The sequence below is a fragment of the Meles meles genome, chromosome 5 (genome assembly GCF_922984935.1).
Source record: "Meles meles chromosome 5, mMelMel3.1 paternal haplotype, whole genome shotgun sequence".
Lineage (NCBI taxonomy): Eukaryota > Metazoa > Chordata > Mammalia > Carnivora > Mustelidae > Meles > Meles meles.
The window spans coordinates 149,839,556-149,867,504 of record NC_060070.1 but is presented as its reverse complement, the minus strand read 5'-3'; the positions used below and the strand labels follow the sequence as shown (position 1 = coordinate 149,867,504).

The 27,949-nt window shown below is 45.2% G+C and overlaps 1 protein-coding gene across 1 annotated transcript in view; it reads left to right on the top strand.

The window, feature by feature from the left end:
* The window catches only part of KIAA0319 (KIAA0319 ortholog), a 107,229-nt gene that overhangs the window by 64,586 nt on the left and 14,694 nt on the right, over window positions 1-27,949 (top strand). The window contains 11 exon segments of the mRNA XM_046005164.1: window positions 585-677; window positions 2,643-2,775; window positions 13,286-13,514; window positions 18,100-18,223; window positions 20,501-20,637; window positions 21,897-22,044; window positions 23,154-23,305; window positions 25,613-25,648; window positions 25,650-25,752; window positions 26,334-26,390; window positions 26,393-26,492. Coding sequence (XP_045861120.1) covers window positions 585-677; window positions 2,643-2,775; window positions 13,286-13,514; window positions 18,100-18,223; window positions 20,501-20,637; window positions 21,897-22,044; window positions 23,154-23,305; window positions 25,613-25,648; window positions 25,650-25,752; window positions 26,334-26,390; window positions 26,393-26,492 — 1,312 coding nt within the window.

Genomic DNA, 27,949 nt, shown 5'->3' with positions numbered 1-27,949 from the left:
TCTGGCCTGACCCACCCTTGTATCTGGGCTTTGTTACCTGGGGCTGGTTTCCGGGACTTGTTTTTAAATAAGTCCCCTGGGGGAAGGGGAGCAGGGATAGTTTAAAGGTTAAACAACGTTATTGTTTTAACCTTGTTGGAAGCCTCTGGCTACATAGGTCCTTACAGCCCCATGCAGACTTGATCCTGGGACCCGGGGATCATGACCTGAACCTAAGGCAGATGTTTAAGTGACTGAGCCACCCAGGCGCCCCAGTATAAACACCTTCTGACAGGATGTTTAAAACCAACTTTTATTTATTTATTTTATTTATTTTTTAAAAAGATTTTATTTATTTATTTGACAGAAAAAGCAAGATCACAAGTAAGCGGAGAGGCAGAGGGGGAGGGAGAAAAAGGCTCCCCGCTGAGCAGAGAGCCCGATGCGGGGCTCGATCCCAGGACTCTGAGATCATGACCTGAGCCGAAGGCAGAGGCTTAACCCACTGAGCCACCCAGGCGCCCCTAAAGCCAACTTTTACAAAGCAGATGACTTAACAGGGTTATGATCTGTGCTCAGTCAGTGACCTTTTCTCTCTCTCACAGCCAGAAGAGTCAACCTGCCCCCAACAGTGGTGGTGTCTCCCCAGACGCAAGTGCTCATCCTGCCTCTGACGTCAGCCTTCATCGACAGCAGCCGTGGGTATCTGTGACACTCAGGGCCTCTCTGCCCTGCGTGCTGCAAGGTTTCGGGGTGCTGGGAGGGCTCACACACCAGTGCGGACACAGGGGCGTCTCTGTCGTTGGGCGTGTGGCTCACAGCCCTTGGGCCCCTTCGTCACAGTCCCTGCCCCGTGTTCACCTTGCAGTCAGCTGTGTCCCAGCTGTCCACGGAGACTTCTTCAGGGCCTACCTGTTTGATCTGGAAGTAAAGCAATTCTTAGAGAATCTCCTTTTGATGAGGTATATGTGATGAACAACTGGAAAATCACTTAAACAAACAGAGGAATGGTTGCCTTCGTCTAGGGTGGGTAGTGCTCGTTCCTTCCGCCGGACATCATTCCTTCTCCTCCGGGTGAGAGGGGCCGCGTCTGACTCCTGGCGTCCGTGCACACGAGAGTGGATGACAACATTCCCTGTGTTCGACAGTATGTTAATACAGACAGATGCAGATCTGTGACCGTGTGCAACAAGATACATTCGGTCTCAGTGTACCCGGTCTTTGCATTCACGTACATTGAACCACAAAGCTGCTACCACACCCTGTGGCCTCCAGAGTAGTTGCGCTGGTGGGTGGGAGAAGGGTACCTGGCCACTGCTGGGCTGCTCCGCTTCGCAGTCTGCACACACACAAGTCACGCTGACGGGCTCATCTGCGCCCGTTCAGATATAAATAGCCACACTTCTTCCTTAAGCATGGAAACAAAGTGTAGTTTGGATGAAAATATTTACACGAGGAAACGTAGCACGTTTGGATTTCTCTAACGCCGGACGGCTTAGGTACAGGAAACTGGGATGATTAATCTGTCACTTGAACTAGTTTGTTCTTTAGCTGAGTGAGATCAGCGGCTCCCTTCCAGCTCTGTCTCTGTGACTGTATGCAACACATTTTGTTGGCTCTCTTCTAAAGCAGAAAAGGGAAGTTTTCTTAGGATACTCCTTTTCTGTGGATTTACACTTTAATGATGTCGGTAGGAAAGGTGTATTATATTTATATGTAAGCATCTCTTAATTCTTTTTTTTTTCTTAAAGATTTTATTTATCTGTTTGACAGAGAGAGAGATCACAAGCAGCAGGTAGAGAGAGAGGGGGAAGCAGGCTCCCCGCTGAGCAGAGAGCCTGATGCGGGGCTCGATCCCAGGCCCTGAGATCATGACCTGAGCTGAAGGTGGAGGCTTAACCCACTGAGCCACCCAGGCGCCCCACATCTCTTAATTCTTTATCAGTCTGTCAGTTCAGATACCTTTGGAAAATGCTAGAAAGTTATCACATGTGTTGTTGAGATAAGTAGAAGTAGCATTTCCATGTGGTACATCTGCTTGACTCCTGTTCTTAAAAAAGCAAGAACGCCTGGCACTGTGGTGTTTTTTGTTTTTTGTTTTTTTGTTTCAGTTCACAACTGAGTGAAAACAGCCTCACTCAAATCTGATGGAAATTCAGGAAGAAAATAGTGATGACAGTTTATGGAGAAGGAAAAATCGTCCTGCTAGCACATAAGACATATCCATTGAAATCTATGTAATTAAATAATTTCATGCAAAAACAAATTTAAGCAGGAAGTTGATAAATTACAAAATTTATGTTTAACTGTTGTTTCATTCTAGCCTTCACTTATTTTTAAAATTATTTTTATTAACATACAATGTATTACTAGCCCCAGGGGTACAGGTCTGTGAATTATCAGGCTTACCCATTTCACAGCTCTCACCATAGCCCATACCCTCCCCAGTGTCCATCAGCCAGCCACCCTCTCCCTAGCCCCCCACCCCCCAGCAACCCTCAGTGTGTTTCGTGAGATTAAGAGTCTCTTATGGTTTATCTCCCTCCTGATCCCATCTTGTTTCATTTTTTCCTTCCCTACCCCCCACATCCCCCTGCCCTGCCTCTCAAATTCCTCATATCAGAGAGTATGATTAGCCTTCACTTATTTTTAAATCTTTCTAGAAAGTACAGATGACGCTAAAATCATGAGTTATCGCTGGGAAGAAATTAGTGGCCCCTCCCGAGAGGAGAAGACCCCAGCTGACTCCCCTGTCCTCCATCTGTCTAACCTCATTCCCGGAAACTACACTTTCAGGCAAGTGATTTCCCTACCTTTGCTGTGCTTTCCAAACTTGTGTTGTGGCTCTTTGCTTAAACTGATGCCTCTACCCTACGCTGGGCTTCCTTTCATCGTGATCAAGAGGTCAAGGCCAATTAGGTTTCCTTGGGAGTTTTGGTTGACAGCCACTTTCGACTGACATGCTCGTGGAGGGCTCTGGATTAGAAGTGCCTGTTTGTTGGAAACATTTGGTTTTGTTGTCAGGAATGTCCACGGATGTCTCTTTTTGCTGTGTTGTTATGTGACAGAAATTGTGTATCTTCATAGTGAGGCAGGGTTGTATGATTTATGTGTTTCTTAATCTTTTTCTTTTCATAACTTTTAAAGATGCAACTGAAGTGCAATAAAATGTGCATGTTTAAGGTATAACACTTGATGAGTTTTGACATGGGAATATCTGGAAAACCATCATCACAATCAAGAAAAGAAACATGTCCCTCAACCTGGAAGTCTCCTCACTCCCCTTGGGTTTCCATCTCTCTCTCCACTCTGTCCTTGGGCAACCCCAAACTGCCTTCTGTCAGTTTAAATTATTTTGTACTGTCTAGAATTTTACATAAATGGAATCATGTGATATGTACTCCTTTTTACCCTGTTGTCTTCCCCTCTGCAAATGATTTCGATTCATTCATGTTGTTTCTACCGAGTCTGTTCCTTTTTATTGCTGAGTACTATTCCTATCTGTGGATGCCACAATTTATTTATCCTTCCATCCAGTATGGACATCTGGGCTGTTTGCAGCTTTGAACTACTACAAATAAAGCTGCCACTGGCCTTTATTTTAAGTCTTCACATGGACAGATATTTTCATTTTTGTGGGGTAAATTGTGGAGTAGTGGGAAGGTTCAGTTCTAACGTAAGTTTGTGTTTAACATTTTAAGAAATTGCCAAACTCTTTCCCGAGGTGGGTGCACCAAACTACATTCCCACGTTCAGTATGTGAATGTTCCAGTCTCCATGTCCTCACCAATACTTGCTATAGTCGGTCTTTTTAATTTTATTTAATTTAATGAATGGTAGTATCTCATTATGGTTTTAATTTGCATTTTCCTGATGATTAATGATATTAAGCATATTTTTAGCTGCTTACTGGTCATTCATATGCTTATTCTGTGAAGTATCCCTTTCCTATTTTATTTTTTTAAATGTCCCCTTTATTATTTTAAGTGAACTACCCCAACATGGAGCTCGAACTCATGACCCTAAGGCTAAAGATCACACGTGCTCTATCAACTGAGCCACCATCTGCCCCTCCTTTCCTTATTTAAAAAATTGCATTGTTTGCCTTATTTAGTTTTGAGTCTTTATGCATTCTTTTTAAAAGGTTTTTATTTATTTATTTGACACAGAGAGAGATTGGGCACACAAGTAGGGGAAGCAGCAGCAGAGGGAGAGGAAGAAGCTGTCTTCCTGCTGAGCAGGGAGCCCAGCATGGGGCTCCATCCCAGCACTCTGGGATCATGACCTGAGCCGAAGGCAGAGGCTTAATCGGCTGAGCCACCAGGCGCCCCAAGTCTTTATACATTCTGAAACAAGCTCATTATTTTATATATGTGTTGTGGATATTTCCTGCCATATATGATTTTTTAAATTTTTTAAATGTTTCAATAGCTTCTCAACCTTTTGGCTAAGATCAACTGTATTTTCTTAATCTTTGAAAGAGCACGAATTTTATGTTTTGATGAAGTTTAATTCATCAATTTTTTTTCTTTGTCAGCTTTTTGTGTTCTAATTAAGTAATCTTTGCCTGTCCTAAGATAGTAGAGATTTCCTCCTATGTTTTTTCTAGAACTTCTATAGTTCTAGGTTTTTGTATTTAGATCTATGATGTCTTTTGAGTTACTTTTATGTATTGTGTGGTATTTTTGAATGTTTAATCAACCTTGCATTCATGGGGTAAATGGTATTTGCTCATGATATCCTTTTTATATAGCATTGGATTAAATTTGCTAATATTTTGGTAAGGATTTTTTGTCTACATGAGAGATATTGGTTAATGCTGTTCTCTCTTTTTTTTGTAATGTCTGTGTCAACTTTGGGTAGGAGGATCACACTGGCCTAATGAAACAAGGTGGCCCGTAATCTGTCCTCTTCTACTTTCTGAAACATTTGTGAACAGCTGGTAGTATTTCTTCCTTGAATGTTTGCTAGAATTCCCAGTGAGATCCCTGGGTCTGGAGTTTTCTTTCTGGGAAAGTTTTGGGTAGCAAATGCAATTTTTAAAGTAGTTGTATGGCGATTTATATTTTCTGTTGCTCTTTTGTTATTTTTCTTGTGTAGGTTTTTGGTAAGTTGTATTTTGCAAGAAATTTGTTCCATCTAATTTGTCAAATTTGTTGGCACAAAGGGTTTTACAGTATTTTCATATTATACTTTTATACCCATTAGATCTATGGTGATAACCCCTTTTTCATTTACTTTATTGGTGACCTATGTTATCTCTTTTTTCTGACCAATCTAATTATGAATTTTGTTAATTTTGTTTATCTTTCCAAAGAACCCCTAATCAGAGCTGTGTTAATTTTGTCTATTTTCTAAGTTGTTGGTTTCTGCTCATATCTTTATAGTTTCTTTACTTCTATTAACTTTTGATTCACTTTGTTCTTCTAAGTTCTTAGAGTAGAATCTTGGATCATTCATATTAGATCGTTCTTAAATGTCTGTAAAGCTTTTAGAACTTTAATTTTCTTCTAAGTACTCTTTAATTGCTTCCTACATATTTTGACTTAACTGTACTTTTAAGAATCTACTGATTTCAGAGCAGTCCACGCGTCCATATATTTATGAATCTCCCGAAGTCTGCGTAGGTTTAGAAACTCCCAAGCATCTGACTGGATTCGTCTTTGACTAAACCTTTCAGAGGTACTCTGGAGTGTTTTATGTTGTACACGTGTCATGAAAACGTTTGTTTTGGTTTATTTGAAATCTTAGCCTAAGAAGTAGTTTAGCCCATTAGGATGGCCATTATTTTAAAAAAATGGAAAATAAGCATTGGTGAGGATGTGGTGTCTTGGGAACCCTTGGGCGCTGCTGGTGGGAAAGTCAAATGGTGCGCCCGTGTGGAGAATAGCGCGTCAGCTCCTCACACTTCCACCGTGGGATTACCGTGTCTGCAGTCTCGCTGCTAGGTGTGTACCCAGCGGACTGGCAGCAGGGCTCCGACAGATGCTTATACACTCGTTGTCTGTTTGGGTTGTTGTAACAAAAGTACTGTAAATTGGGTGGCTTCTAAATGACAGAAATTTGTTTCTCATGAGCAGTACAAGGGCAGACTGGGCAGTACAAGATCAAGGTGCTGGCGGATTGGGTGTGTGGTGAAGGCCCGTTTCCTGGTTTACAGGTGGCCGTCTTCTCCCTGTTGCCCTCACATGGCGGGGGGGTGGGGGTGTCCCGAGGTCTCGTACAAGGATGCTAATCCCATTCTCTGCCCTCATGACCTAATCACCTCTTGAAGGCCCCACTCCAAGTACCAGTCACATTAGGGATGAGGTTTTATCCTAAGAATTTAAGCAGGGGGTACACAGATACTCAGTCTATAACTTCACCAATGTTCATGCCACTTTATGAGGTGCTTTTGATTCTTTTATTTCAACTTTTTATTTAAATTCTAGTTAGCTAACATATAATGTAATATTGGTTTCAGGAGTAGAATTCATTGATTCATCACTTACTTGTAACACCCAGTTCTCATTACATCACGTGCCCTCCTTAATGCCCATCACCCAGTTACCCCGTCCTCCGCATTCTCCTGCCCTCCAGCAACCCTCAGTTTGTTCTCTGTAGTTCAGAGTCTCCCATGGTTTGCCTCCCTCTCTCTTAATTTTTTTTTCTTCCTTCCCCCATGTCCATGTGTTTTGTTTCTTAAATTCCACATATGAGTGAAATCATATGATTTTGTCTTTCTCTGACTTATTTCACTTGGCATAGTACTTTCTGCTCCATCCACGTCATTGCAAGTGGCAAGAATTCATCCTTTCTGATGGCTGACTAATATTCCATTGTATACATATATTATATCTGCTTTATCCATTCATCAGCCGATGGACATTTGGGCTGCTTCCATAATTTGGCTATTGTTGATAATATTGCTATAAACAACGGTGTGCATGTGCCCCTTTGAATTAGTATTCTTGTATCCTTTGGATAAATACCTAGTAGTGCAGTTGCTGGGTCATAAAACATTCTATTTTTAATTTTTTGAGGAATCTCCACACTGTTTTCCAGAGTGGCTGCACCAGCTTGCCTTCCCACCAACAGTGTAGGAGGGTTCCCCTTTCTCCGCATGCTCACCAGCATCTGTCCTTTTCTGACTTGTTAATTTTAGCCATTCTAACTGGTGTGAGGTGGTATCTCATTGTGGTTTTGATTTGTATTTCCCTGATGCCGAGTAATGTTGAGTACTTTTTCATGTGTCTGTTGGCCATCTGGATGTCTTCTTTGCAGAAATGTCTGTTCATGTCTTCTGCCCATTTCTTGATTGGATTCTTTGTTCTTTAGGTATTGAGTTTGATCAGTTCTTTGTAGATTTTGGATATTGGCCCTTTATCTAATATGTCATTTGCAATTTTCTTCTTCCATGCCATAGGTTGCCTATTAGTCTTGTTGACTTTTTCCTTTGCTGTGCAGAAGTTTTTATCTTGATGAAATCCCAATAGTTCATTTTTGGTTTTGTTTCCCTTGCCTCCAGAGACATGCCTAGTAACAAGTTGCTCTGGCCAAGGTCACGGAGGTTCCTGCCTGTGCTCTCTAGGATTTTGATGGATTCCTATCTCACATTTAGGTGTTTCATCCATTTTGAGTTTATTTTTGTGCGTGGGTAAGAAAGTGGTTCAGTTTCTTTCTTCTGCATGTGGCTGTCCAATTTTTACACCACCATTTGTTGAAGAGACTGTCCTTTTATACTCGATATTCTTTCCTGCCTTGTTGAAGATTAGTGGACCATAGAGTTGAGGACCTGCTTCTGGGGTCTCTATTCTGTTCCACTGATCTGTCTGCTTTTGTGCCAGTACCATACTGTTTTGATGATTACAGCTTTGTAATAGAGCTTGAAGTCCAGAATTGTGATGCCACTAGGCTTTGCTTTCCTTTCTCAAGAATGCTTTGACTACTCGGGGTCTCTTGTGGCTCCATACAAATTTTAGGATTATTTGTTCTAGCTCTGTGAAAAATGCTGGTGGTATTTTAATGGTGATTGCATTAAATGGTAGATTGCTTTGGGTAGTATAGACATTTTAACAATATTTTTTCTTCCAATCCATGAGCATAGAATGTTTTTCCATTTCCTTCTGTCATCTTTGATTTCTTTCATAAATGTTCTATCGTTTTCAGAGTATAAGTCTTTTACTCCTTGGTTAGGTTTATTACTAGTGCAACTGTAAATGGTATTGACTCTTTAATTTCTCTTTCTGCTGCTTCATTTATGGTGTATAGAAATGCGACAGCTTCTGCATGCTGATTTCTCTTTTATAGTGCCTGTACTCTTGTGTAGTGGAGTCTTTGTCTGGTTTTACTGCCAGAGTAATGCCGGCCTCAGAGAGTAAATTTGGAAGTTTTCTTCTTTTTTTTTTCTATCTTTTTGGAACAGTTTGAGAAGAATAGGTATTAACCCTTCTTTAAATGTTTGGTAGACTTCCCCTGGGAAGCCTGGATTTTTGTTTGTTGGGAGATTTTTAATTACTGCTTCAATTTCCTTGCTGGTTATGAGTCTGTTCAAGTTTTTCTGTTTCTTCCTGTTTCAGTTTTGGTAGTTTGTAAGTTTCTGGGAGTTTATCCATTTCTTCCAGGTTGTTCAGTTTGTTGGCATATAGTAGTTTTTCTCAACATTCTCTTATACTTTTTTTGTATTTCTTTGGTATTGGTTGTTATTTCTCCCCTCATTTGTGATTTTATTTAATTGGACCTTTTCTCTTGTTTTTGGTAAGTCTGGCTAGGAGTTTATCTATTTTATTAGTTATTTCAAAGAAGCAGATCCTGGTTTCATTGATTTTTTTTTTCCTTTTTCTTTCTTTTCTTTTCTTTTCTTTTTTTTTTAAGTTTCTGTATCATTTATTTCTACTCTAATCTTTTTATTTCCCTTCTCCTGCTGGATTTATTTGCTCTTCCTTTTCTGGGTTCTTTAGGTGTAAAGTTGTCTATTTGAGATTTTTCTTGCTTCTTAGAGGAAGATCTGCATTATTATATATTTCCCTCTGGGGACTGCCTTTGCTACGTCCCAGAGGTTTTGGACTGTCATGTTTTTATTTTCATTTGCTTCCATGTATTTTTTTGATTTCTTCTTTAATTTCCTGGTTAACGCATTCATTCTTTAGTAGGATATTATTTAACTTCTGTGTATTTGTGGTCTTTCCCAATTTTTTCTTGTGGTTGACTTTAAGTTTCATAGTATTATGGTCTGAAAATATGCATGGTGTGATCTCAATCATCTTGTATTTGTTGAGGGTTGATTTGTGACTCAGCATGTGATCCATTCTGGAGAATGTTCATGTACACTCAAGAAGAATGTGTATCCTGCTTTAGGATACAGTATTCCGAATATATCTGTTAAATATATCTGGTTCTCTGTGTCATTCAAAGCCATTGTTTCCTTGTTGATCTGCTTAGACGATTTGTCCATTGATTTAAGTGGGGGTGTTAAAGTCCTCTATTATTATTGTATTGTTATCAATGAGTTTATGTTTGTTATTAATTGATATATGTATTTGGGGCTCTCAAGTTGGGGGCATTAATATTTACAGTTGTTAGATCTTCCTGATGGATAGACCCTTTAATTATAATATAGTGCCCTTCTTCATCTCTTGTTATGGTATTTGTTTTAGAATCTAGTTTGTCTGATACAAGTATTGCTACTCTGGCTTTCTTCTGATGTCCATTAGCATGATACATGGTTTTCCGTCCCCTCACTTTAAATCTGAAGGTGTCTTTGGGTCTAAAATATGTCTCGTATAGACAGTAAATAGATGAGTCTTGTTTTTCATCCATTCTGATACCCTATGTCTCTTTATTGGAACATTTAGTAAATTCAGAGTGATTATTGGGAGATATGCAGTTAATGACCTATAAAGTCATTGTTTCTGGAGATTTTCTCTGTTCCTTTCTAGTCTTTGTTGTTTTTGGTCTTTCTTTCCCACTCAAAAGAGTCCCGTTTAATATTTCTTGCAGGTCTGGTTTATTGTTCATGAACTCCTTTAGTTTTTGTTTATCTGGGAAACTCTAATCTCTCCTTCTGTGCTAAATGACAGCCTTGCTGGATAAAGTACTCTTGGCTGCGTATTTTTCCCATTCAGCATGTTGAATGTATCATGCTGCTCTCTTCTGGCCTGCCAAGTTTCTGTGGTCAGATCTGCTGCTAACTGTATTTGTCTTCCCTTATATGTTAGGGATTTCTTTTTCCTTGCTGCTTTTGGATTTTTTCCTTATCTCTGTATTTTGCAAATTTTACTGTGATATATCTTAGTGTTGGCCTGCTCTTACTGATTTTGATGGGAGTTCTCTGTGCCTCCTGGATCGGACATCTTTTTCTTTTCACAGATTAGGGGAGTTTTCAGCTATAATTTGCTCAGATAAAACTTGTGTCCTCTTTTCCACTCTTCTTCTTAGGGGACTCCTATGATATGAAATGATATTGTGCTTCATGGAGTTGCTGAGTTCTGTAAGTCTACATTCATGATCTAATATATTTCTTTCCCTCTTCTTTTCAGCTTCATTATTTTCCATAATTTTGTCTTTTATGTCACCTATTCTCTCCTCTGCTTTTTCCATCCTTGTGGTCATTTCATCTAGTCAGTTTTGCATCTCAGTTATAGCATTTTTTTATTTTGGTCTGACTAGTTTTTAGTTCTTTTATCTCTGTGGTAAGGGATTCCCTGATATATTCTATACTTTTCTCAAGCCTAGCTAGTATCCGTATGATTGTTGTTTTCAATTCTGGATCAGGCATATTGTTTGTATCTATATTGATTAGATTGTAGCCGTGTCCTTTTCCTGTTCTTTTTGGGATGAATTCCTTTGTCTTGGCATTTTTGGCTAGGTCTGTATCTTCTTTGTGTTAGGAAAGCCTGTTATGTTTCCTGCTCCTGAGAGTAATGGCTTTGTAAGAAGAGGTCATGTACTGTCCAGGGCCTGGTGCTTCAGGAAGTGTGTCTGGGCTGTGCCAAATGCACTCCGCTGCTGTATTTTGGCTACTCTTTCCCTCAGGTCAGCCCTCTGTTGAGCTTTTCCTTACCTACACTAAGGAGTGTTTGGACTTTGTCCAGTGTGTGACGAGCTTTAACTAGGTATGCTTTGGTCTGCTTGTTAAAAAAGGCCAGATCCTGTTTCCACTAGAGCTGCAGCTTTGCAGCACTCTGATCAGTGGACTTAGTGGATGTGGGGAATTTGTGCTGGTTTTCTGCGGGAGAGGCCTGCTGCCCTGACTCTTAGGCATATTTGCTCTAGCACTGAAGCACCTGCAGAGGGCAGGGGGTGGGGCTTGGTGTAAGTGGCTCCAGCCGCCCCTGGCAGTGAGGGCTGGGGGACGAGGAGGGAGGCACTCTGTTGCTCACTGAAACCCAGTGGTGCTGTTGGGTGGAGGAAGAAAATGGCATCCACCCTTTCCCTTGGTCCCGACAGCTGAATTTGCACTCCACTGTTCAGTAAGCCCACACAGAAGAGTGAAGAATCTCCCCTCACGTGCCAGGTATCCCTCAGATCTCTGCCTTCACCGTGTCTGCGTCAGAGCTGTCTGCCCACCTGGTGGCACATTGCTTCTATGTTTCATTTCTGGCACTGGGCAGAGTCTCAAAACTCCGAATTTTTGGGACTCAGCACTGCCTGGACCCACGATGATCCTCTGGAGGGGGTTCTTGGGGCCCTGGGGCTGGTAGGGGTTTGTCCCAGAAGGGCAGTAACGGGAATGTACAGGTGCTTGGGGTTTAGAGTACAGTAGAGAGCTGGCATCCAGGTTAGCTGCCATCAGCAGATGCCTCTGCCGCTGTGCCAATGAGTGGGGCAGTGCAGTGGCACCCGCCGTCTCTTTGTCCCCTGCGGGGCAGTGCCACTCTCCCAGTGCACTCCAAGAAGGGGGGCGGTCCCTCCCAGTGCGATGCAGGGGGTCCTCAGACCACACTGCCCACTCCTGGGCCTCTGCCCTCCTCCACAGGAGCACCGCTGTGCCCCCAGGCTCCACACTGGCTGTACGCAGACTTCTAAAACTTCAGTCCTCAAGCTCCATTGATTGTAAAAACTCACAATAAGCAGCCTCTCTCGTTTTCCCAGTCATTGGCTTTGGGGAAGCATTTTTCTTGTTCAATCCCCTGTGCACTGCGCTCTCTCTCTCTCTCTCTCTCCCCCCCGCTCTGTGATCAGGGCTCCCTACCCTCTGCAGCACCGGGATTTTTTTCTCCCCCACATGACATCTGTGCACCTCCTACCTTCCGAGATGGGACCTCTCTTCTCCCTCTTGTTGGGCAGTCTGTCCTCTCAGCCCTCAGATCGATTTCCTGGGTGTTGAGAATGATTTGATATTTACCTGGCTGTGTTCGAGTGACAAGGCAAGCATAAGGTCCCCTTAACCCCTCTGCCATCTTAACTCCTCCCCATTTCCTTTTTATTTAACTCAGCATCTGGTTGAGGCAAGTTACTGCTGCTGTCCCCATTTAACCATGAAGAAATTCCCTTAGGGGCCCAGGATGTGTCTTGACAGCCTGGCTGAGGAGAAGCGACCTCAGATGCTTGGTTTGCTGTCAGAGCCAGAACCAGAGTTCGGGTCTTGGTTGTATGGAGTGTGTGGGATAGTGTGAAGGGATGCACAGAATGCACATGCCCCATGCACAGACCTCACTACATCTAAGGCCCGTGTTCTTCCTGTAGCTTCATTATCATATTCTGTTAACACCTGTGTAGAATTCATCACTGTTCAGAATGGCATCTTTACCCCAGATGGATGAATTGACCATATTTCCTGATCTGTGACCTCATCAGCAGTGAGTTTACCACAGGAGGTCCTCAAGGAGTGTCTGCAGGGAGTGTTCTGAAAACATAATTGCATTAAGTCCTCTAGAAAAGAATAAAAAAAATTCAAAAGCTTTGTAGATGAAAATTGATGAGTGATGTACTATCTCCATGTGCTCAGACCTGAAGGCAGGACCAAAACCCAACACATACATTGTCTCAGGTACTAGAGGGAGGCTCCCTTGTTGGTTGAGGAAGACTTCTTCATCTGGCATCTCCAAGACTAATCAGAAACCCATATAAGATAAAACTCCATCATGTGGTTGTATTTCTAGCTAAAAATAAAATAAACCAACAGCAGCAAATTAAAAACAAAAAACCAAAACCTCACCCACCCACCCACTCAGGTGCTCTGTTCTTTCTCAGTCTCATCCTCAAATTTCCGTTTACACCTCTGCTGAGTTTTTCTGAGAAGTGTATTGTGGGCAGACTAAATGGACCATTTGTCTTAAGACTTGGCATCTTCTTGCAACATCATGGCTTCCTCTCCTTTTTGTAGACTGACTGTTACAGACTCGGATGGGGCCACTAACTCCACAACTGCAGCCCTCATAGTCAACAGTGCTGTGGACCATCCTCCAGTGGCTCATGCAGGACCAGATCAGACCATAACTTTGCCCCAAAACTCCATCACTTTGAATGGAAACAAGAGCAGTGATGATCACCAGATTTTCCTCTATGAGTGGTCGCTGGGTCCAGGGAGTGAGAGCAAAGAGGTGGCCATGCAGGCAAGTTCTCTATCCTGCCTTCAGACTTTTACTTGTCTATCCATCCACCCACCCACCCACCTGCCCATCTAACCAACCACCTACCCACTACCTACCCACCTGTCTATTCATCTACCCATCCATCCATCCACCCACCCACTGTCCATCCATCCACCCACCCACCCATCCATCCATCTACCCGTCTGTCCATCCATCCACCCACCCATCCATCTATCCACCCACCCATCCATCTATCCACCTACCCACCCACCTACACATCTATCCAACCACTTGCCCGCCCACCCACCTACCTATCCATCCATCCATCCATCCACCCACCTATCCACCCACCCGCTCATCCATGCATCTACCCATTCATCCATCTATCTACCCGTCCATCCATCCATCCATTCATCCACTCATCCACCCACCTACCCATTCATCCATCTACCCACCCACCCATTCATCTATCTACCTATCCATCCATCCACTCATCCACCCACCCACCTGCCTACCCATTCATCCATCCACCCACCCATCCATCCATTCAACCACCCACCCACCCGCCTACCCATTCATCCATCCACCCACCCACCCATTCATCTATCTACCTATCCATCCATCCACCCACTCATCCATCCATTCATCCACCCACCCACCTGCATACCCATCCATCCATCCATCTACCCACCCACCTACCCATCTGTGAACCCACTCATCCATCCATCCATCCATCCATCCATCCATCCATCCACCCATCCACCCACCTACCCACCCACCTACCAATCTATCCAACCATCCATCCATCTATTCACCCACCAACCCATCCATCCATTTATCCATCCATCCATCCACCCACCCACCCACCCACCCACTACCCATCCATCAATCTATCTATTCACCCATCCACCTGCCTACTCATCTAACCAACCATCCAACAATCTGTACATCTGTCCATCCATTTAAAACTTTTCACACATCTACCTACCTTCCTATCTACCTAAATTATTTTTATGTGGTATAGATCCAGAAAATGTTTTATAAGATTGTTTGATATATTACAGCTATTAGAAGAGCTAAAGTCATAGATCTTCCAAATGTACATCCTTTCCCCTCACCCATTCTCTGTTAGCACAGAATAGAAACTAAGTGGGTCCTGTGTTGATAGCTTGATCTTGAGGCTAGTTTGGGGAAAGTCTGACCCAATATTTGCTACAGATATATTATTTTATTATTGGGAGAAAATTTAGAAATAATCCAACATAAGCTTTATCATCAGGGAATTTTCCTTATTTTGTTTCTCACATTTTTAGAAACTTCATTTATATTATAATATAAATATTTATATTATATTTATATTAAATATAATATATTTATATTTATATTAAATTTATATTATATTTAATATAAATATTTAATATTTTAAGAGCTTCTGGTATCTAAATTTTAATTTGCTCAAATCTTAAATATATTTGTCTAAAGACATACTACCTCTCGTAGACACTTTTGCCATGAATGGTATGTGTGCACATGACTGTGTATAAGCTATTTGCTTCTCCTTTTGGTGATGGCCAGACTATTTGTTTTTTTTTTTTTGCTAACCACCTTGCTATTTTTAAGTTGTTCTATTATTTGACAGTTTTCATTTTATTCTTTTTTTGGTTGTTTTATGTATGTATGTATGCACGTATGTATGGAAGCCCTACATCTGGGCTTGAACTTTTTTTTTTTTTTTTAAAGATTTTATTTTATTTATTTGACAGTGAGAGAGAGAGATCATAAGTAGGCAGAGAGGCAGGCAGAGAGAGAGGAGGAAGCAGGCTCCTCACTGAGCAGAGAGCCTGATGTGGGGCTCGATCTCAGGACCCTGAGATCATGACCTGAGCCGAAGGCAGCGGCTTAATCCACTGAGCCACCCAGGCGCCCTGGGCTTGAACTCTTGACCCAAAGAACGAGAGTCTCATGCTCTATTGACTGAGCCCATCAGGCACCCCTTTTGTTTGTATTTTAATTCCAGTTAACATACAGCGTTATGTTAGTTTCAGGTTATTATTTGTAAATGTAATGGGAAAAAGGTAGGATGTTATATTGCCACCTTGTACTTCTTCAAATTCCATCTCATCTGTCCAACATCAGTTTCTTGTTAATATTTTAGATGAAGTCAGATATCCCATGAACGCTTACCTACTTTACTTCCTGATGTTTCTGGACAGTATTTCGCAATTATGATGAATTTAAAATGACTGAGTTGAGTTTATGGAACTTGAGGGCCATGCTGTAGTGACCACCTCTGCCTAAGGGTTGTGGTATGTGCTGTTTGCTTCTGTTGGGCTATGAATTCTGATTCAGAGGGCTTTGGATGCAAAACAGAAGGATGGGATATTTTGTATTTCCTTGGTTAAAAAAATAGTCCAGGGGTGCCTGACTGGCTCATTTGGAAGAGTGGGTGAATCTTAATCTCTGGGTTGTCAGTCGGAGCCCCTCATTGGGTGTGGAGATTATTTATAAATAAAATTTTTTAAAAATCAGAATTTTCTTTCCTTTAGTTCTTGAGAATTATGTGCCCAAAGTTCACATCCCAGAATTCATCCATGTCTGCCTGATATGTGTCCGAGCTTCTCCACACCTGCCCTTCTGCAGCAGACACTCTGAGATTATCCACACTAACAAGGTCATTGCCTTGTGACTGATCGACAAAGATGTTAAAAGGGGTGATCTTTTCATTAGCTGAGGCATTCACCAAGATGACTCTGTAAACTGGAGTCTTGGTCTACACATCGTGCAGGGTGTCCTGCTGAGACCTGGATGGGGGAAGTTCACTGCTATTACCTGGAGGATATGGTGGCTTTGAGGGTGCTTGGGGATGTGTGTGAGTCTGCCTGCTTCCCATTTGCCACAACATTCCCTGTACCGTGTGCATAAGTATTTATGTAACCATATTAATTGTTAGGAAAGTACTAGGAAATTATAATTTTGTGGAGTTTTTCAGAGCAAAATGCTTTGCTTTATTTCAAAGTATTTATTTCAAAGTAAGGAAAAGCACCTTCTCTAAGTTCTTCAAAGTATGTATTTCAAGATTCACAAGTTCCCCTTGTGATAACGCAATTGATTTTCTATCAGTTTTCTTTTTCAATTTTCCATTAACACCTTCAGCAAATACATGCAGATACATTTACCTTTAGACATTCTTGGGGTTTCTAAAAGTAAATACATTATAATAGGATTTACAATTAAAAATCCTTTCCATGATGCCATGAATCTCAAACATAAGCAATAATTGGAAATGTTACCAACAGCAGCACAATAGCAACAAAGTGAAAGGTTATTAACCTGGAGACAAGTGTAGCTATTATATACTCAATTGAAAAAAAAATATCTTACTGAAAAATTTTATTGTCTTAAGAGTTTTAAAAAATTATTTTTACTTATAATAATAATTCATGAATTGCTTCTTGTAGTTTAAAAAAGTTAACTTCTGGGCACCTGGGTGGCTCTTGGGTTAAAGCCTCTGCCTTCCGCCCAGGTCATGATCCCAGGGTCCTGGGATCAAGTTCCGCATCAGGCTCTCTGCTCAGTGGGAAGCCTGCTTCCTCCTCTCTCTCTGTCTGCCTCTCTGCCTACCTGTGATCTCTGTCTGTCAAATAAATAAATAAAATCTTTAAAAAAAAAAGTTAACTCCCAGTAAAATACAAATATACCTTGATTGTACCCCAGTCTCCTTATGGAGTTGATTACTTTTATCAGTTTAATGTCTATCCTTACAGAATCTTTTCTGTGTGTTCTGTGTATGTGCATATGTACGCATAGAAATAGCTGTCACCCTATACGCATTGTTCTGCAACTTTCTCTTTTTGCTTGATGGATATGTCTTTGACATCTTTGCATTTCATTATTTATAAGCTCCAGACATTTTTTTTGTCTTTAAGTAGGCTCCACGCCTAGCATGGAGTTCCACTCCATTTCAGTATGTATAGATCTACCTTATTCTTTTAAACTTTTCCCAAACTAGCATTGTAGTGTGTTATGGTGAGTCTGGCCACGCCCTGTTGAGGAACATTTACTTATGTATGTACGTACATATGCATGCATGCATTTATTTAGAGAGAGAGAGAAACTCAAGCAGACTCCCTGATGAGTGTGGAGCCCAACACAGGGCTCGATCTCATGACCCTGAGATCCTGACCTGAGCCGAAATCAAGAGTTGGCACTTAACTGAGCCACCCAGGCGCCGCACTGTTGCTGAACAGTTATAGACTGTTTCCACCGTGAAGGCTTCTGTCGGCATCCGGGTGTGAGGCTCCTGAGTGCACGGGCATTCTCTAGGGTAGGGTGGTTAGACGTAGAATCACCGGGAGAGTGTGCTCATTTACCATGTCACTGGGTGTTGCCACATGAGCCTCCAAGTGTCCAGATTAATCTATACTGCTTCAACAGCATAGGAGGACGCACACCGAACTTCGGTTTGCATTTTCCTGGGGCACACACATTGCTTTTTCAGGCAGGATCTCCATATTTAGCAAAAGCATTCGTTTTTCATTATATCATACTACTTACTTCTTAAAACTGTTTTTTCTTTTCTTTTTCATCTCTATTTGCTATTGCTTAGGGCGTCAAGACACCATACCTTCATTTGTCTGCCCTGCAGGAAGGAGACTATACATTCCAGCTGACGGTGACGGATTCTTCAAAGCAGCAGTCCACGGCTGTGGTCGCTGTGACTGTCCAGCCCGGTGGGTGGCTGGAAGAGGGCTGTGGCCCCAGAGATTAAGGCAAAAATGACACATGGGCTTCTGGGCTTCAGACAAGCCAAATTTGGAGGCAAATTCTCTAAATCTCTTAACTTCCAGAAAATCAGGGCTGGAGGAGCTGGATCTTAATACAAAACCAGGTTTCTACTGTGGTTTGGAATCTTGTGTTAACTGTGTCTTGAAACCATGGCATGGAGACCCAGATGGACATCCTCGGGGCCCCTCAAGGGCTCCACTTGCCAGGTAGACCGTCCCCCACGTGTCCCACTCTGCTGCAGACCTCCAGGGCCTTCTTGAAGAGTCTGGTCATGATGTGCGGCCTGGTAGCTCCATGGTTCGTAGCCAGGTGGACACTTGCCTCCAGGTCAGCTCCCAGTTCGTGAATGGCTTCATGAAAACCCAGGGCTCTGCCTTCCTGCAGATTTAAATAACCTTAAGTGTAGTTAGGTTTTTGCTTGACAGTGCTCTTTGCTTTAGAACTTTTCTAGAAGATGCTACTAATCCTGGTCACTGTCCAATATACTGGCAACTGAAAATATATTCAACTTATAGGCGATACGTTTATTTATTTTATTTATTCAGTTAATATGTAGTAAGGGCTAGTGGTTAGACCCAGGGATGTGGAATTAAACAAGAAAGACTTGGTCTCCGTCCTCCCAGGGCTCATGGGAAGTCCACTGAAAAACCACAAGATCAGGGCGCCTGGGTGGCTCAGTGGGTTAAGCCTCTGCCTTCGGCTCAGGTCATGATCCCAGGGTCTTTGGAAGGAACCCCGCATCTGGGTCTCTGCTCAGCAGGGAGCCTGCTTCCCTTCCTCTCTCTGCCTGCCTCTCTGCCTAATTGTGATCTCTGTCAAATAAATAAATAAAATCTTAAAAAAAAAAAAAAAACCACAAGATCCGTGCATTTCTAGGGGATGAACACAGAACTGCTGCAGCCCGCAAACGGACACACCTACCTGGGTTTAAGGCATCTGCAGAGTCTTACCTGAGCTCAGTTCTGCAGCTGGCCAGGTGAATCTGGGGAGAGAAGGGAAAGGGGAAGAGGTTTTTAGGCAAAGCAAACAACGTATAAAAGCCGTGGAATGAAAGGGAGTTTGGTAGTTGAAGGAATGAGGAAGAGTGTGGTGGGGAAGAGAAAGCAGTGTGGACGAGGGAGTATGAGGCACAGGGATCAGAAGGCCAAGAGATGCTGCGGAGAGAGGCAGGGCTCACATCAAGGGTTTTGTGGCAGTGGTCGCAGGAGTGTTGTATCAGAAGGGCAGGAGAAACCGGGGACCACTGAGCTCTGCTGAGCAGCACAGCGAGGCTTGGACACGGTCCAGATACTGAGTATTAGCTGCCTCGGTGTTTTGACTCTGCGACTCTCTTTTTAACAGAAAATTTGACCATTTCACTTCCGGTATCAATATCAGCAATACTTTATATCTTTTATTTTTTTTAATCTTTCTTTTGAGATTTTATTTTTAAGTAATCTTTATACCCAATGTGGGACTTCAACCCTGACATCAAGAGTCACGTGCTCTACTGACTGAGCCAGCCCAGCATCCCTTCTGTCTTTTACTGTTGTTCAACATTTAATGAAATAGTTCGAGCATTTATTATTTACCAGGCCCTGTGTTAGGCACTGGGGCTACAAAGACAAAAGGGAATAAGTCCTGCCTGAAAAAGCAACTGTCAACTCACTTCCTTCCAATTCCTGCCTGCCTGCCTCCCCACACTCTGTCCCCAGTCCTTCCCTGCATCTGCCCATGCTGTTCCTTTTCCTTCTCTCTTGACTCTGTGACTTTTGAGTCTTTTCTTTGTTTGTTTGTTGGAAAGAGAGAGAAAGGGTACATGCACACAGATGCTTGAGGAGGGGGGAGCTGAGCTCAAGCGGACTCCCACTCAGTGTGGAGTCTGATGTGATGGGGGTTCGATCTCACAACCCCGAGATCATGCCCTGAGCCAAAATCGAGAGTCGAACACTTAGCCGACTGAACCACCCAGGCACCCCTTGAGCTCTTTTAAGGAAACCAAACATGTATGTATTAGGGAACAATATTTCCTGCTGTCTGGACCCCCCGTCTCACCCCGAAACACTAAAGTTCTCGCTCAGCCAAGAGCCTGCAGTGTGTCTCCCCAGGACTCCCCCAGGACGCCGCACTCTCTAGTAGCCCCCTGATCCAAGTAGGAATAATTTGCTTCAATCAAGAAATCACAGGATCACAGGCTTCCTGCAAAGAGATAATAGTGTTTCACATCATTTCTGTAATTCTAGAAAGCACCAGGCCCCCGGTGGCTGTGCCCCGCCCTGAAAAAGAGCTGATCTCGGTGGAGAGCACCACGCTGGACCGCCCCCGGAGCACGGACGACCAGGGCATGGCCCTCTCGCACTGGGAGCACGTCAGGTAGGCTGTCTTACCACTGAGCCGTCAGGGTCACGCCCCGGCCCAGGGCTAGCATTGCCGGCTCTCTGGAGGGTCCAGATTAAACACTCACCTCCAGCACGCTGTGGAGTCAGGAGCACTGTTGCTGAAGAGTAGATCGAGTGTGGACTGACAAGAGAGTAGATCGAGTGTGGACGGACAAGATAGATGTTCGCTGGCAGTGGGGGGCGGTGGTGCCGCGCCAGGTGGATGGGACCGTCTGGGTGTGGGCGAGCTTCGCAACGCACAAGGAGCTGGGAGACGTGTGAGGCCCTCGTGAGGCCTCCTGTCTACGCTGACTCAGACCGTCTGCTCTGCTTGTCAGAGCCTGGTGAGGTCACGAGCCTAGGTTTGCCCGGACAGTAAGGGGGAAGCCGGGTCTTTCTGATGACAGGGCCCACGATCTTAATGACCACCCTGTAATTCCCCTGAGGAGACCCCTGGTCTGGCTCATCCTCTCCTCTCCCATACTCTCTGTCAAGACTGGTGAGGGTTTAACCCAATTTCATTTGGAGGAAATGGGAGTAGTTTCTAAGACTTTGTTTGCCAAAGAGGTCATTTCACTGAGAGCTCAATTTAAAAACAAAAACAAAAACAAAACAGTGGGGCGCCTGGGTGGCTCAGTCAGTTAGGCGTCCAACTCTGGGTTTCCGCTCAGGTCACCATCTCAGGGAGCTGAGATCGAGCCCCACATCAGGCTCCGCATTCAGTGTGGAGTCTGCTTGAGGTTTTCCCTCTCCCTCTGCCCCTCCCCCTGCTAAAATAAATAGATAAATACATTCTTTTTTTTTTTTTTTTAAGATTTTATTTATTTTTTTGACAGACAGAGATCACAAGTAGGCAGAGAGGCAGGCAGAAAGAGTGAGAGGGAAGCAGGCTCCCTGCTGAGCAGAGAGCCCGATGCGGGACTCGATCCCAGGACCCCGAGATCGTGACCTGAGCCAAAGGCAGAGGCTTAAACCACTGAGCCACCTAGGCGCCCCGATAAATACATTCTTAAAAAAAACAAAACAAAAAAACCCCAAATCCTCTTCCTAGGAATCCTGCAGGCTCAGTCTAAAGTAGGCATTACTTATGACCTGTAACCTGAACTAGAGAATATGAGTGGATAAAAAGTCATCTTACAACTCCCTAGAGGCTATGTTTTAGCTGTAAAATGGGGCTTTTATAAGGACACAGATACCGTGCCCGCCGTAGCCTGAACACCGTGCCCGCTCCGTCTGTTGTTTGCCTCCCTGTTTCACAGAGGCCCCCGGCGCGGGGCAGGTGGAGGATCCCGATGAGGCCGTAGCCACCATGCGGGCGCTCCAGGCGGATGCCCACCGCTCCCGTCTGACCGTGACGGACCCGCAGGGCCTGAGCGGCACGAGCACCCTTACCGTGGCCGTGAGGAAGGGTGAGTCCTGGCACCGCGGCGGCGGGCGCCTTCTGCTTTCCCGTCTCAGGACGGGAGCACTGCTGTTGATCGGTTCGCAGCACATGCCGAGCCGAGGTCGGCCGAGAAAACGCTGTTCTTCCTCTGCGCACGCTCGCTGTGTCCAGCCTCCTTCTGCGGAGAAACAGCATTTCCTTTTGTGTGTCGAGTGAGCCTTTGGTGGCCTCACGCTCCTGTGACTACTGGCCGGGAGACGTGGCGGCACTATGCTCTCTCCTCCCTGGGAGTCGAAGGGCAGAGATGTTTTCGAGTTCCATATTGTTTCTTAACTTGTGGTCTAGTCTCGTGCCATTCTGCATGAGGACCTTTGTTCCAGACATTTCCGTGTCCTCTGTGTCACTGCAAGGCTCATGGCAGCTCGCAAATGCTGGGTGCTGGAAGTTAGGGATGCGTGTGCGAATGAACACAGGGTTGTGACGTGTCGAAGCACGGACCTGTCCAAGGGCGCACTGGGCAGAGAAAGTCAAGGACAGCAGAGCATCCCCGGGCAGGAGCGCTGGGGAGGGCCCAGTTTCCCTTGTCCTCACGGTGGAGCTGTGCCTTATTCTGGTCTCCCCCCCACCCCATTCTCTCTGGGGCCCCTCTTCTCCTGAGGTGATTGTATCAGAAAGGGCTCTTACCTTGTTCGTGCTTGTGTAACACCCCGTCGGAGGAGTGAAGCCCTGATCACTTTTGGCTCAAGTTTTAATGACTTAAGCCAGAGGTGGTACCTGTAGAAATAAGTGTTTCTGGGGCCTGGTAGTGTGGACCAGGACACAATGATTCAGAATATATTTTAAACTAAAATATTTTCACTTTCTGGACCCCGATAAGGCAGGTCATTGTCTCTTTTTCAAAAAGAAGAAAACTGTCATGTATTAGAAACCTCCCCAGGGTACAGGCTGCGACATTACACCCACTTGTAAACCGAGCTTTAAGGAAGTCTCTCCATGACGGGTGGGAGGCAGGGCCTCGGGCACTGCGGATCTACACACGGGCAAGGGGGAGCCATCGCGGGTGGTCCGTGGCCCACTTCTGCCACGTGCATTTCACATCCGTGTCTGCTTTCGTTTCTGCCGTCTTTGATGCAGCAAACAACAGCCCTCCCAGAGCCCGCGCTGGCGGCCGCCGTGTGCTTGTGCTGCCCAGTAACGGCATTACCTTGGACGGTTCGAGGTCGACCGATGACCAGGGAGTTGTGTCCTGCCTGTGGGTCCGGGACGGCCGGAGCCCAGCCGCTGGGGTGAGTGCTTGACCAGAGTCGTCCCACTTCCATCATGCGGAAGCAGTCTGCTCGGGCTGCTGTGAGGAAAGACCACGGACTGGGCGGCTTCCACGACAGACAGACAGACATGTCTCCCAGTCCTGGCGGTGGTGAAGTGCAAGGTTAAGGCTCAGGACGATTTGGCTGCTGGTCAGAGTTCTCACAGGTGACTTCCTTCTCACCGTGTCCACACACGGCAGAGAGGGAGGGCCCTCCGGTGTGTCTCCTTTAAGGACTTTAATCCCGTGGACTCAGGACCCCACCCTGTGACCTCATGTAACCCTAACTACCTCCTCACGGGCCCTGTTTCAAGCACAGTCAGCCACGCCAGCAGCGGGGACTTCAGCAGATCAGTGTGAAGGCCTGCACACAGCTCAGTGCCCGGCAGCATTTCTGTTGGGGCCTCACCTCCCTTTCCGTGCTCCCCACGAAGGTGTTTGTGCTTCTCGGTTTCCTCGGAGGCCTGGAGGCAGCAAGCAGCTCTTAGAGTCAAACAAAGGCTAAGCCCTCTCTGATGTTTTCCACCGGACTTTGGGGGAGGTAGGAAACCAGAGCCGGGGGCCTTGGATGTGGAGTCTCCACTGGGACTCATTCTGCTGCTCGGCTTCCCCGCTGTTCCTGTTTGGGTCCGAGCGGGTTCTCTCCTTTTCTCATCATGCCAGGTGGCTCAGTTGGCCAAGGATTGCCATTCCCATTTCACAAGTACAGGAGGCGTGTTGCAGAGATGAAAAATGTCTTGGACAAGGTCAACCAAGTCATGCTTAATCAGACCAGACAGACCCAAGTTTTAGCTCCTGGCAGACGCTTCTCCCCATTAGATCCCTCCACTCCTTAGGCTATAAGTGTAGGCACGTTTTCATCCGTGCTGTTGTTAAGGACTTCGGAGTTGCAGATGTTCTCTTGGACGTGCACCAAAGAAGTGGTCATGGGGGTCAGGGGGGCAGTGCCTGCGAGGCTCCGTCAGCCAGGCGTCTGATCTCAGGGTTGTGAGATCGAGCCCCTTGTCGTGCTCCACGCTCAGCAGAGTCTGCTTCTCTGCCTCTCGGTCTGCCCTCGCCTGCTCACTCATGCGTGCCCTCACCTTCTCTCTCCAGTAAATACATCTAAAGGAAGTCATCACAGGGAGGGAACTGAACGTGCTTCATGCTTTCTGAAGCACCTCTGGAAGGAGTGCTGTTCAGCCAGAGGGAGATTAGCTTCTCAGGATGAAGGTTCTCCGTTCAGAGCACATGTTACCTTTGCTTAGGGTCCCCTTCTCTTAGCAAGTGCAGACCAGGGGTGCCGCTTCCACTCGGCGGCGGGAGAAGAATTAGGCACAAGCGAGTCAGCTTCAAGAGATTGGGAGCAGGGGGCAACAGTCGAAAAGACTGCGGCCACGAACAACTCCACAGTCTCACTTTTACTAGATTGAAACAATAGCCAACAGAAGAATCGATGAAGGTCAAACGCTAGTCACACGTCTTGTGGACAACAAGCAAGGAGGAGGATAAAGTTTATAGTTAACCAAGCACGTTCAAAGGACTCATCTAAAAGACAATGGGCGCTTCTGGGAAGAGAAAGGAGCGATAATGGAAAAGGGAAGCAGACGGTATTTCGTTCCACCCTGAGCTGACCTGGTGCTCGGCTTCCCTGAAGCAGGCGGCATTCTGCCCTGAGCGAGCCGGGCATCCCCAGCTGCCCAGCTTCACAGTCGTATATATCGTCCTTCTCCCCAAAGACCTGTTGCCAGTATATGTTTTTCTTAAGGCCATATCTAAATGTGCTTGGCAACTAGTAAAATCCTCCAGGGTCTGTAGTTTAAACAACAGATTGTTCCGAGGGGCAGTAGCACAGGGGCGCCCAGGGTTCTTCTCTAATTCTTCGGAGCTGGGAGCCCCCAGGAGCAGAAATACTCTCCTTGGGCTCTTGGGTCATTTGAGAAGGTAAATGTGATACGGTAGGAGGGAACCCAAGGTGAGACCATTGTAAAACTGTGTTAGGGGTGCTTGACCCTCATGTCAACGGTTTTTCCCTCTGTTGGAGGAACTGAACGATCTGGTAATGGCCGGATGGCTCTTGGTAAGCGCAGCTCAGACGTCCCGGCCGAGGAATCTGAGTGCCCTGGCGCTTTCTGTGGGAGAGTCGCTGAGGAGCCCCTCACTTCAGCTGACCCGCCAGCCGTCTCCCTCTTCAGCCTGCCCCTTACAGTCACGCACACATGAAAGAGATGGGCCCCGAGGTCAGCGATCAGCAGTGGGCCTGAAGTTGGGAACTGAGCGTCCGCTGGTAACTGATGTTATTTTGCAGGATGTCATCGGCGGCTCGGACCGCAGCGCAGCCCTGTAGCCTTACCAATCTGGTGGAGGGCATCTACACGTTCCACTTGCAAGTGGTTGACGGTCAGGGGGCCTCGGACACGGACACAGCCACCGTGGAAGTGCGGCCAGGTGAGCCTGGGCTGACCTGCTGGTCTGTGATCTGGGCGGCCCGCTTTCGGGCTCTTTGCAGTGGACAGGGGCCCCCCGGGTGGGGTGGCCCCCGGGGCTGGCTTTGGCTCCTGGCCAGAGCCACAGTGGGGCTTTCCCTCCTTTTCGCTGTTTACCCCCGAAAGACTCAGCCTCCAAACCACAACGGTGAGCTGGGATCTCGTGTCACTTCTGCGTTCCTGCTGGAACACGAGGTAGCCACGGGAGCTTCAGTGTGGGAGCGCATAGGGGAGCAGCTCCGGCTGCTCCCCTATGCCCGAGAGAAAGGTGTGCAGTGCCCAAATCTCAAGGTAGCCTAGAGGCTGTTTAGGTGCCCCTGATTATCTTCCGGGAAGAAATTAATGGACACCAGACTTGGGTAAAACAAGGAGAAAGCCCTCTCAGACAGCAGCCGCTGTACTGTTTGGTAAACCGAGTCCAACCTTAGTCCTAAGAAGTTAGCAGGGATCATTTTAAACTCTTTAAACCCTCGTGCAGGCCCCACTCCTTACGTTGTCCAGCGTGATTTCCAAGCGGAAACCCCATGTGCTCTCTTTTCCCAGACCCCAGGAAGAGTGCGCTGGTGGAGTTGGTCCTGCAGGTGGGCGTGGGGCAGCTCACCAACGGCAGAAGGACACCCTCGTGAGGCGGCTGGCGGCCCTGCTGAATGTGCCGGACTCAGAAGTTAAGGTTCAGAAGATCCAGGCCCACTCAGACCTCAGGTGTGCACCTTACGCCTGTCTGGCAGGATCCTGTTTGTTTCCTTTGCTTGTTGTTTTGCACACACTTGTATCTCATCCATACATTCTTTTGCTCCAAGGGCAGCAGGAAGGGCAGTGTCATTCCAGGCCCCTCCTACAATCTCAGTAAATGTTGACTGAGAATGTACCAGATGAAGGAGTTACCAAACATCAGCCAGAACTGGTCGCTTAGCTCTGCTGTCTTTGGAAGTCATGCAAATGGCCTGCGGCTTGCACAGAGTGTGTCTCACAGCCAGGCTTCATCTCTGCCCCACATTCCAGGACTGAGGCTTCTCTCGGCGTGAGAGGAGCATTGCTTACCATTGCTGTCTTCTGAGAGTCTAGGAGGCTAAACCTCCAGCCTTTATTTCTTATAAGATTTATCTATTTAATTATGCTTTTATTTTTGAGTGCTTATCCAGTCTTTGAGTGGTAGGGAAGGGTGGGAGAAGAGACAGGATATGAGAAAGAAAACCTACCATTCACAGAAAATCTATCCAGTTACTGTCAGCTACTCGGTTTGAATTGTTTTCTGGACCACTGAAGTTTACTTAGAAAAATACCAAGTTAAAAGAAAATTGTATTTTTTCATGGAACTCTATCAAAACATATCACACATTTCCCTTACTTACAAAATATCAAACATTGAATGGGAACAAGTCTGAAAATCAACAAAACCAGAGGCTATTTCTTTGAAAAATCAATGGAATTGATAAACCTTTAGCTAGACTGACCAAGAAAATAGAGAGGACTCAAATTAGTAAAATCAAGAAAGAAAGAGGATAATCCTATCAACCACATAGAAATAAAAAGAATTGTTCTATGAGCATTTGCATGTCAACAAATTAGTTAACCTGGATGAAATGGATGCAGTCCTAGAAAGAAACAATTATACCAACTGACTCCAGAAGAAATGAAAAATTTTAACGGACCTATAGCGAGTGAAGAGATTAAGTTAGGAATCAGTAACTTCCTACCAAGACCAGGACCAGATGGCTTCTCTGGTGAATTCTACCAAACATTTAAAGGTTTACCACAACTTACACAAGTTCTTTGAAAACATAGAAGAGAAGGGAATACTTTCCAACTCATTCTAGGAGGCCAGTTTTTACTCTGATATGAAAACCAGACAGAAGGACACCTGGGAGGCTCAGTCAGTGAAACTTCTGCCTTCGGCTTGGGTGTGACCCCAGGGTTCTGGGTCGAGCCCCACGTTGGGCTCCCTGCTCAGCGGGGAGTCTGCTTCTCTCTCTGCCTCTCTCCCCTGCTCGTTCTCTCTCGCAAGTATATAAAAATCTTAAAAAAAAAAAAAACCAACTAAAAATAAAATCAGAGACATTCCCAAGGGGGAAAAAAAAAACTACTGACCAATATCCCTTATGAATATAGAAGCAGAAATGCTCAAAAAAATACTTAGAAACTGCATGCAGCAACATATT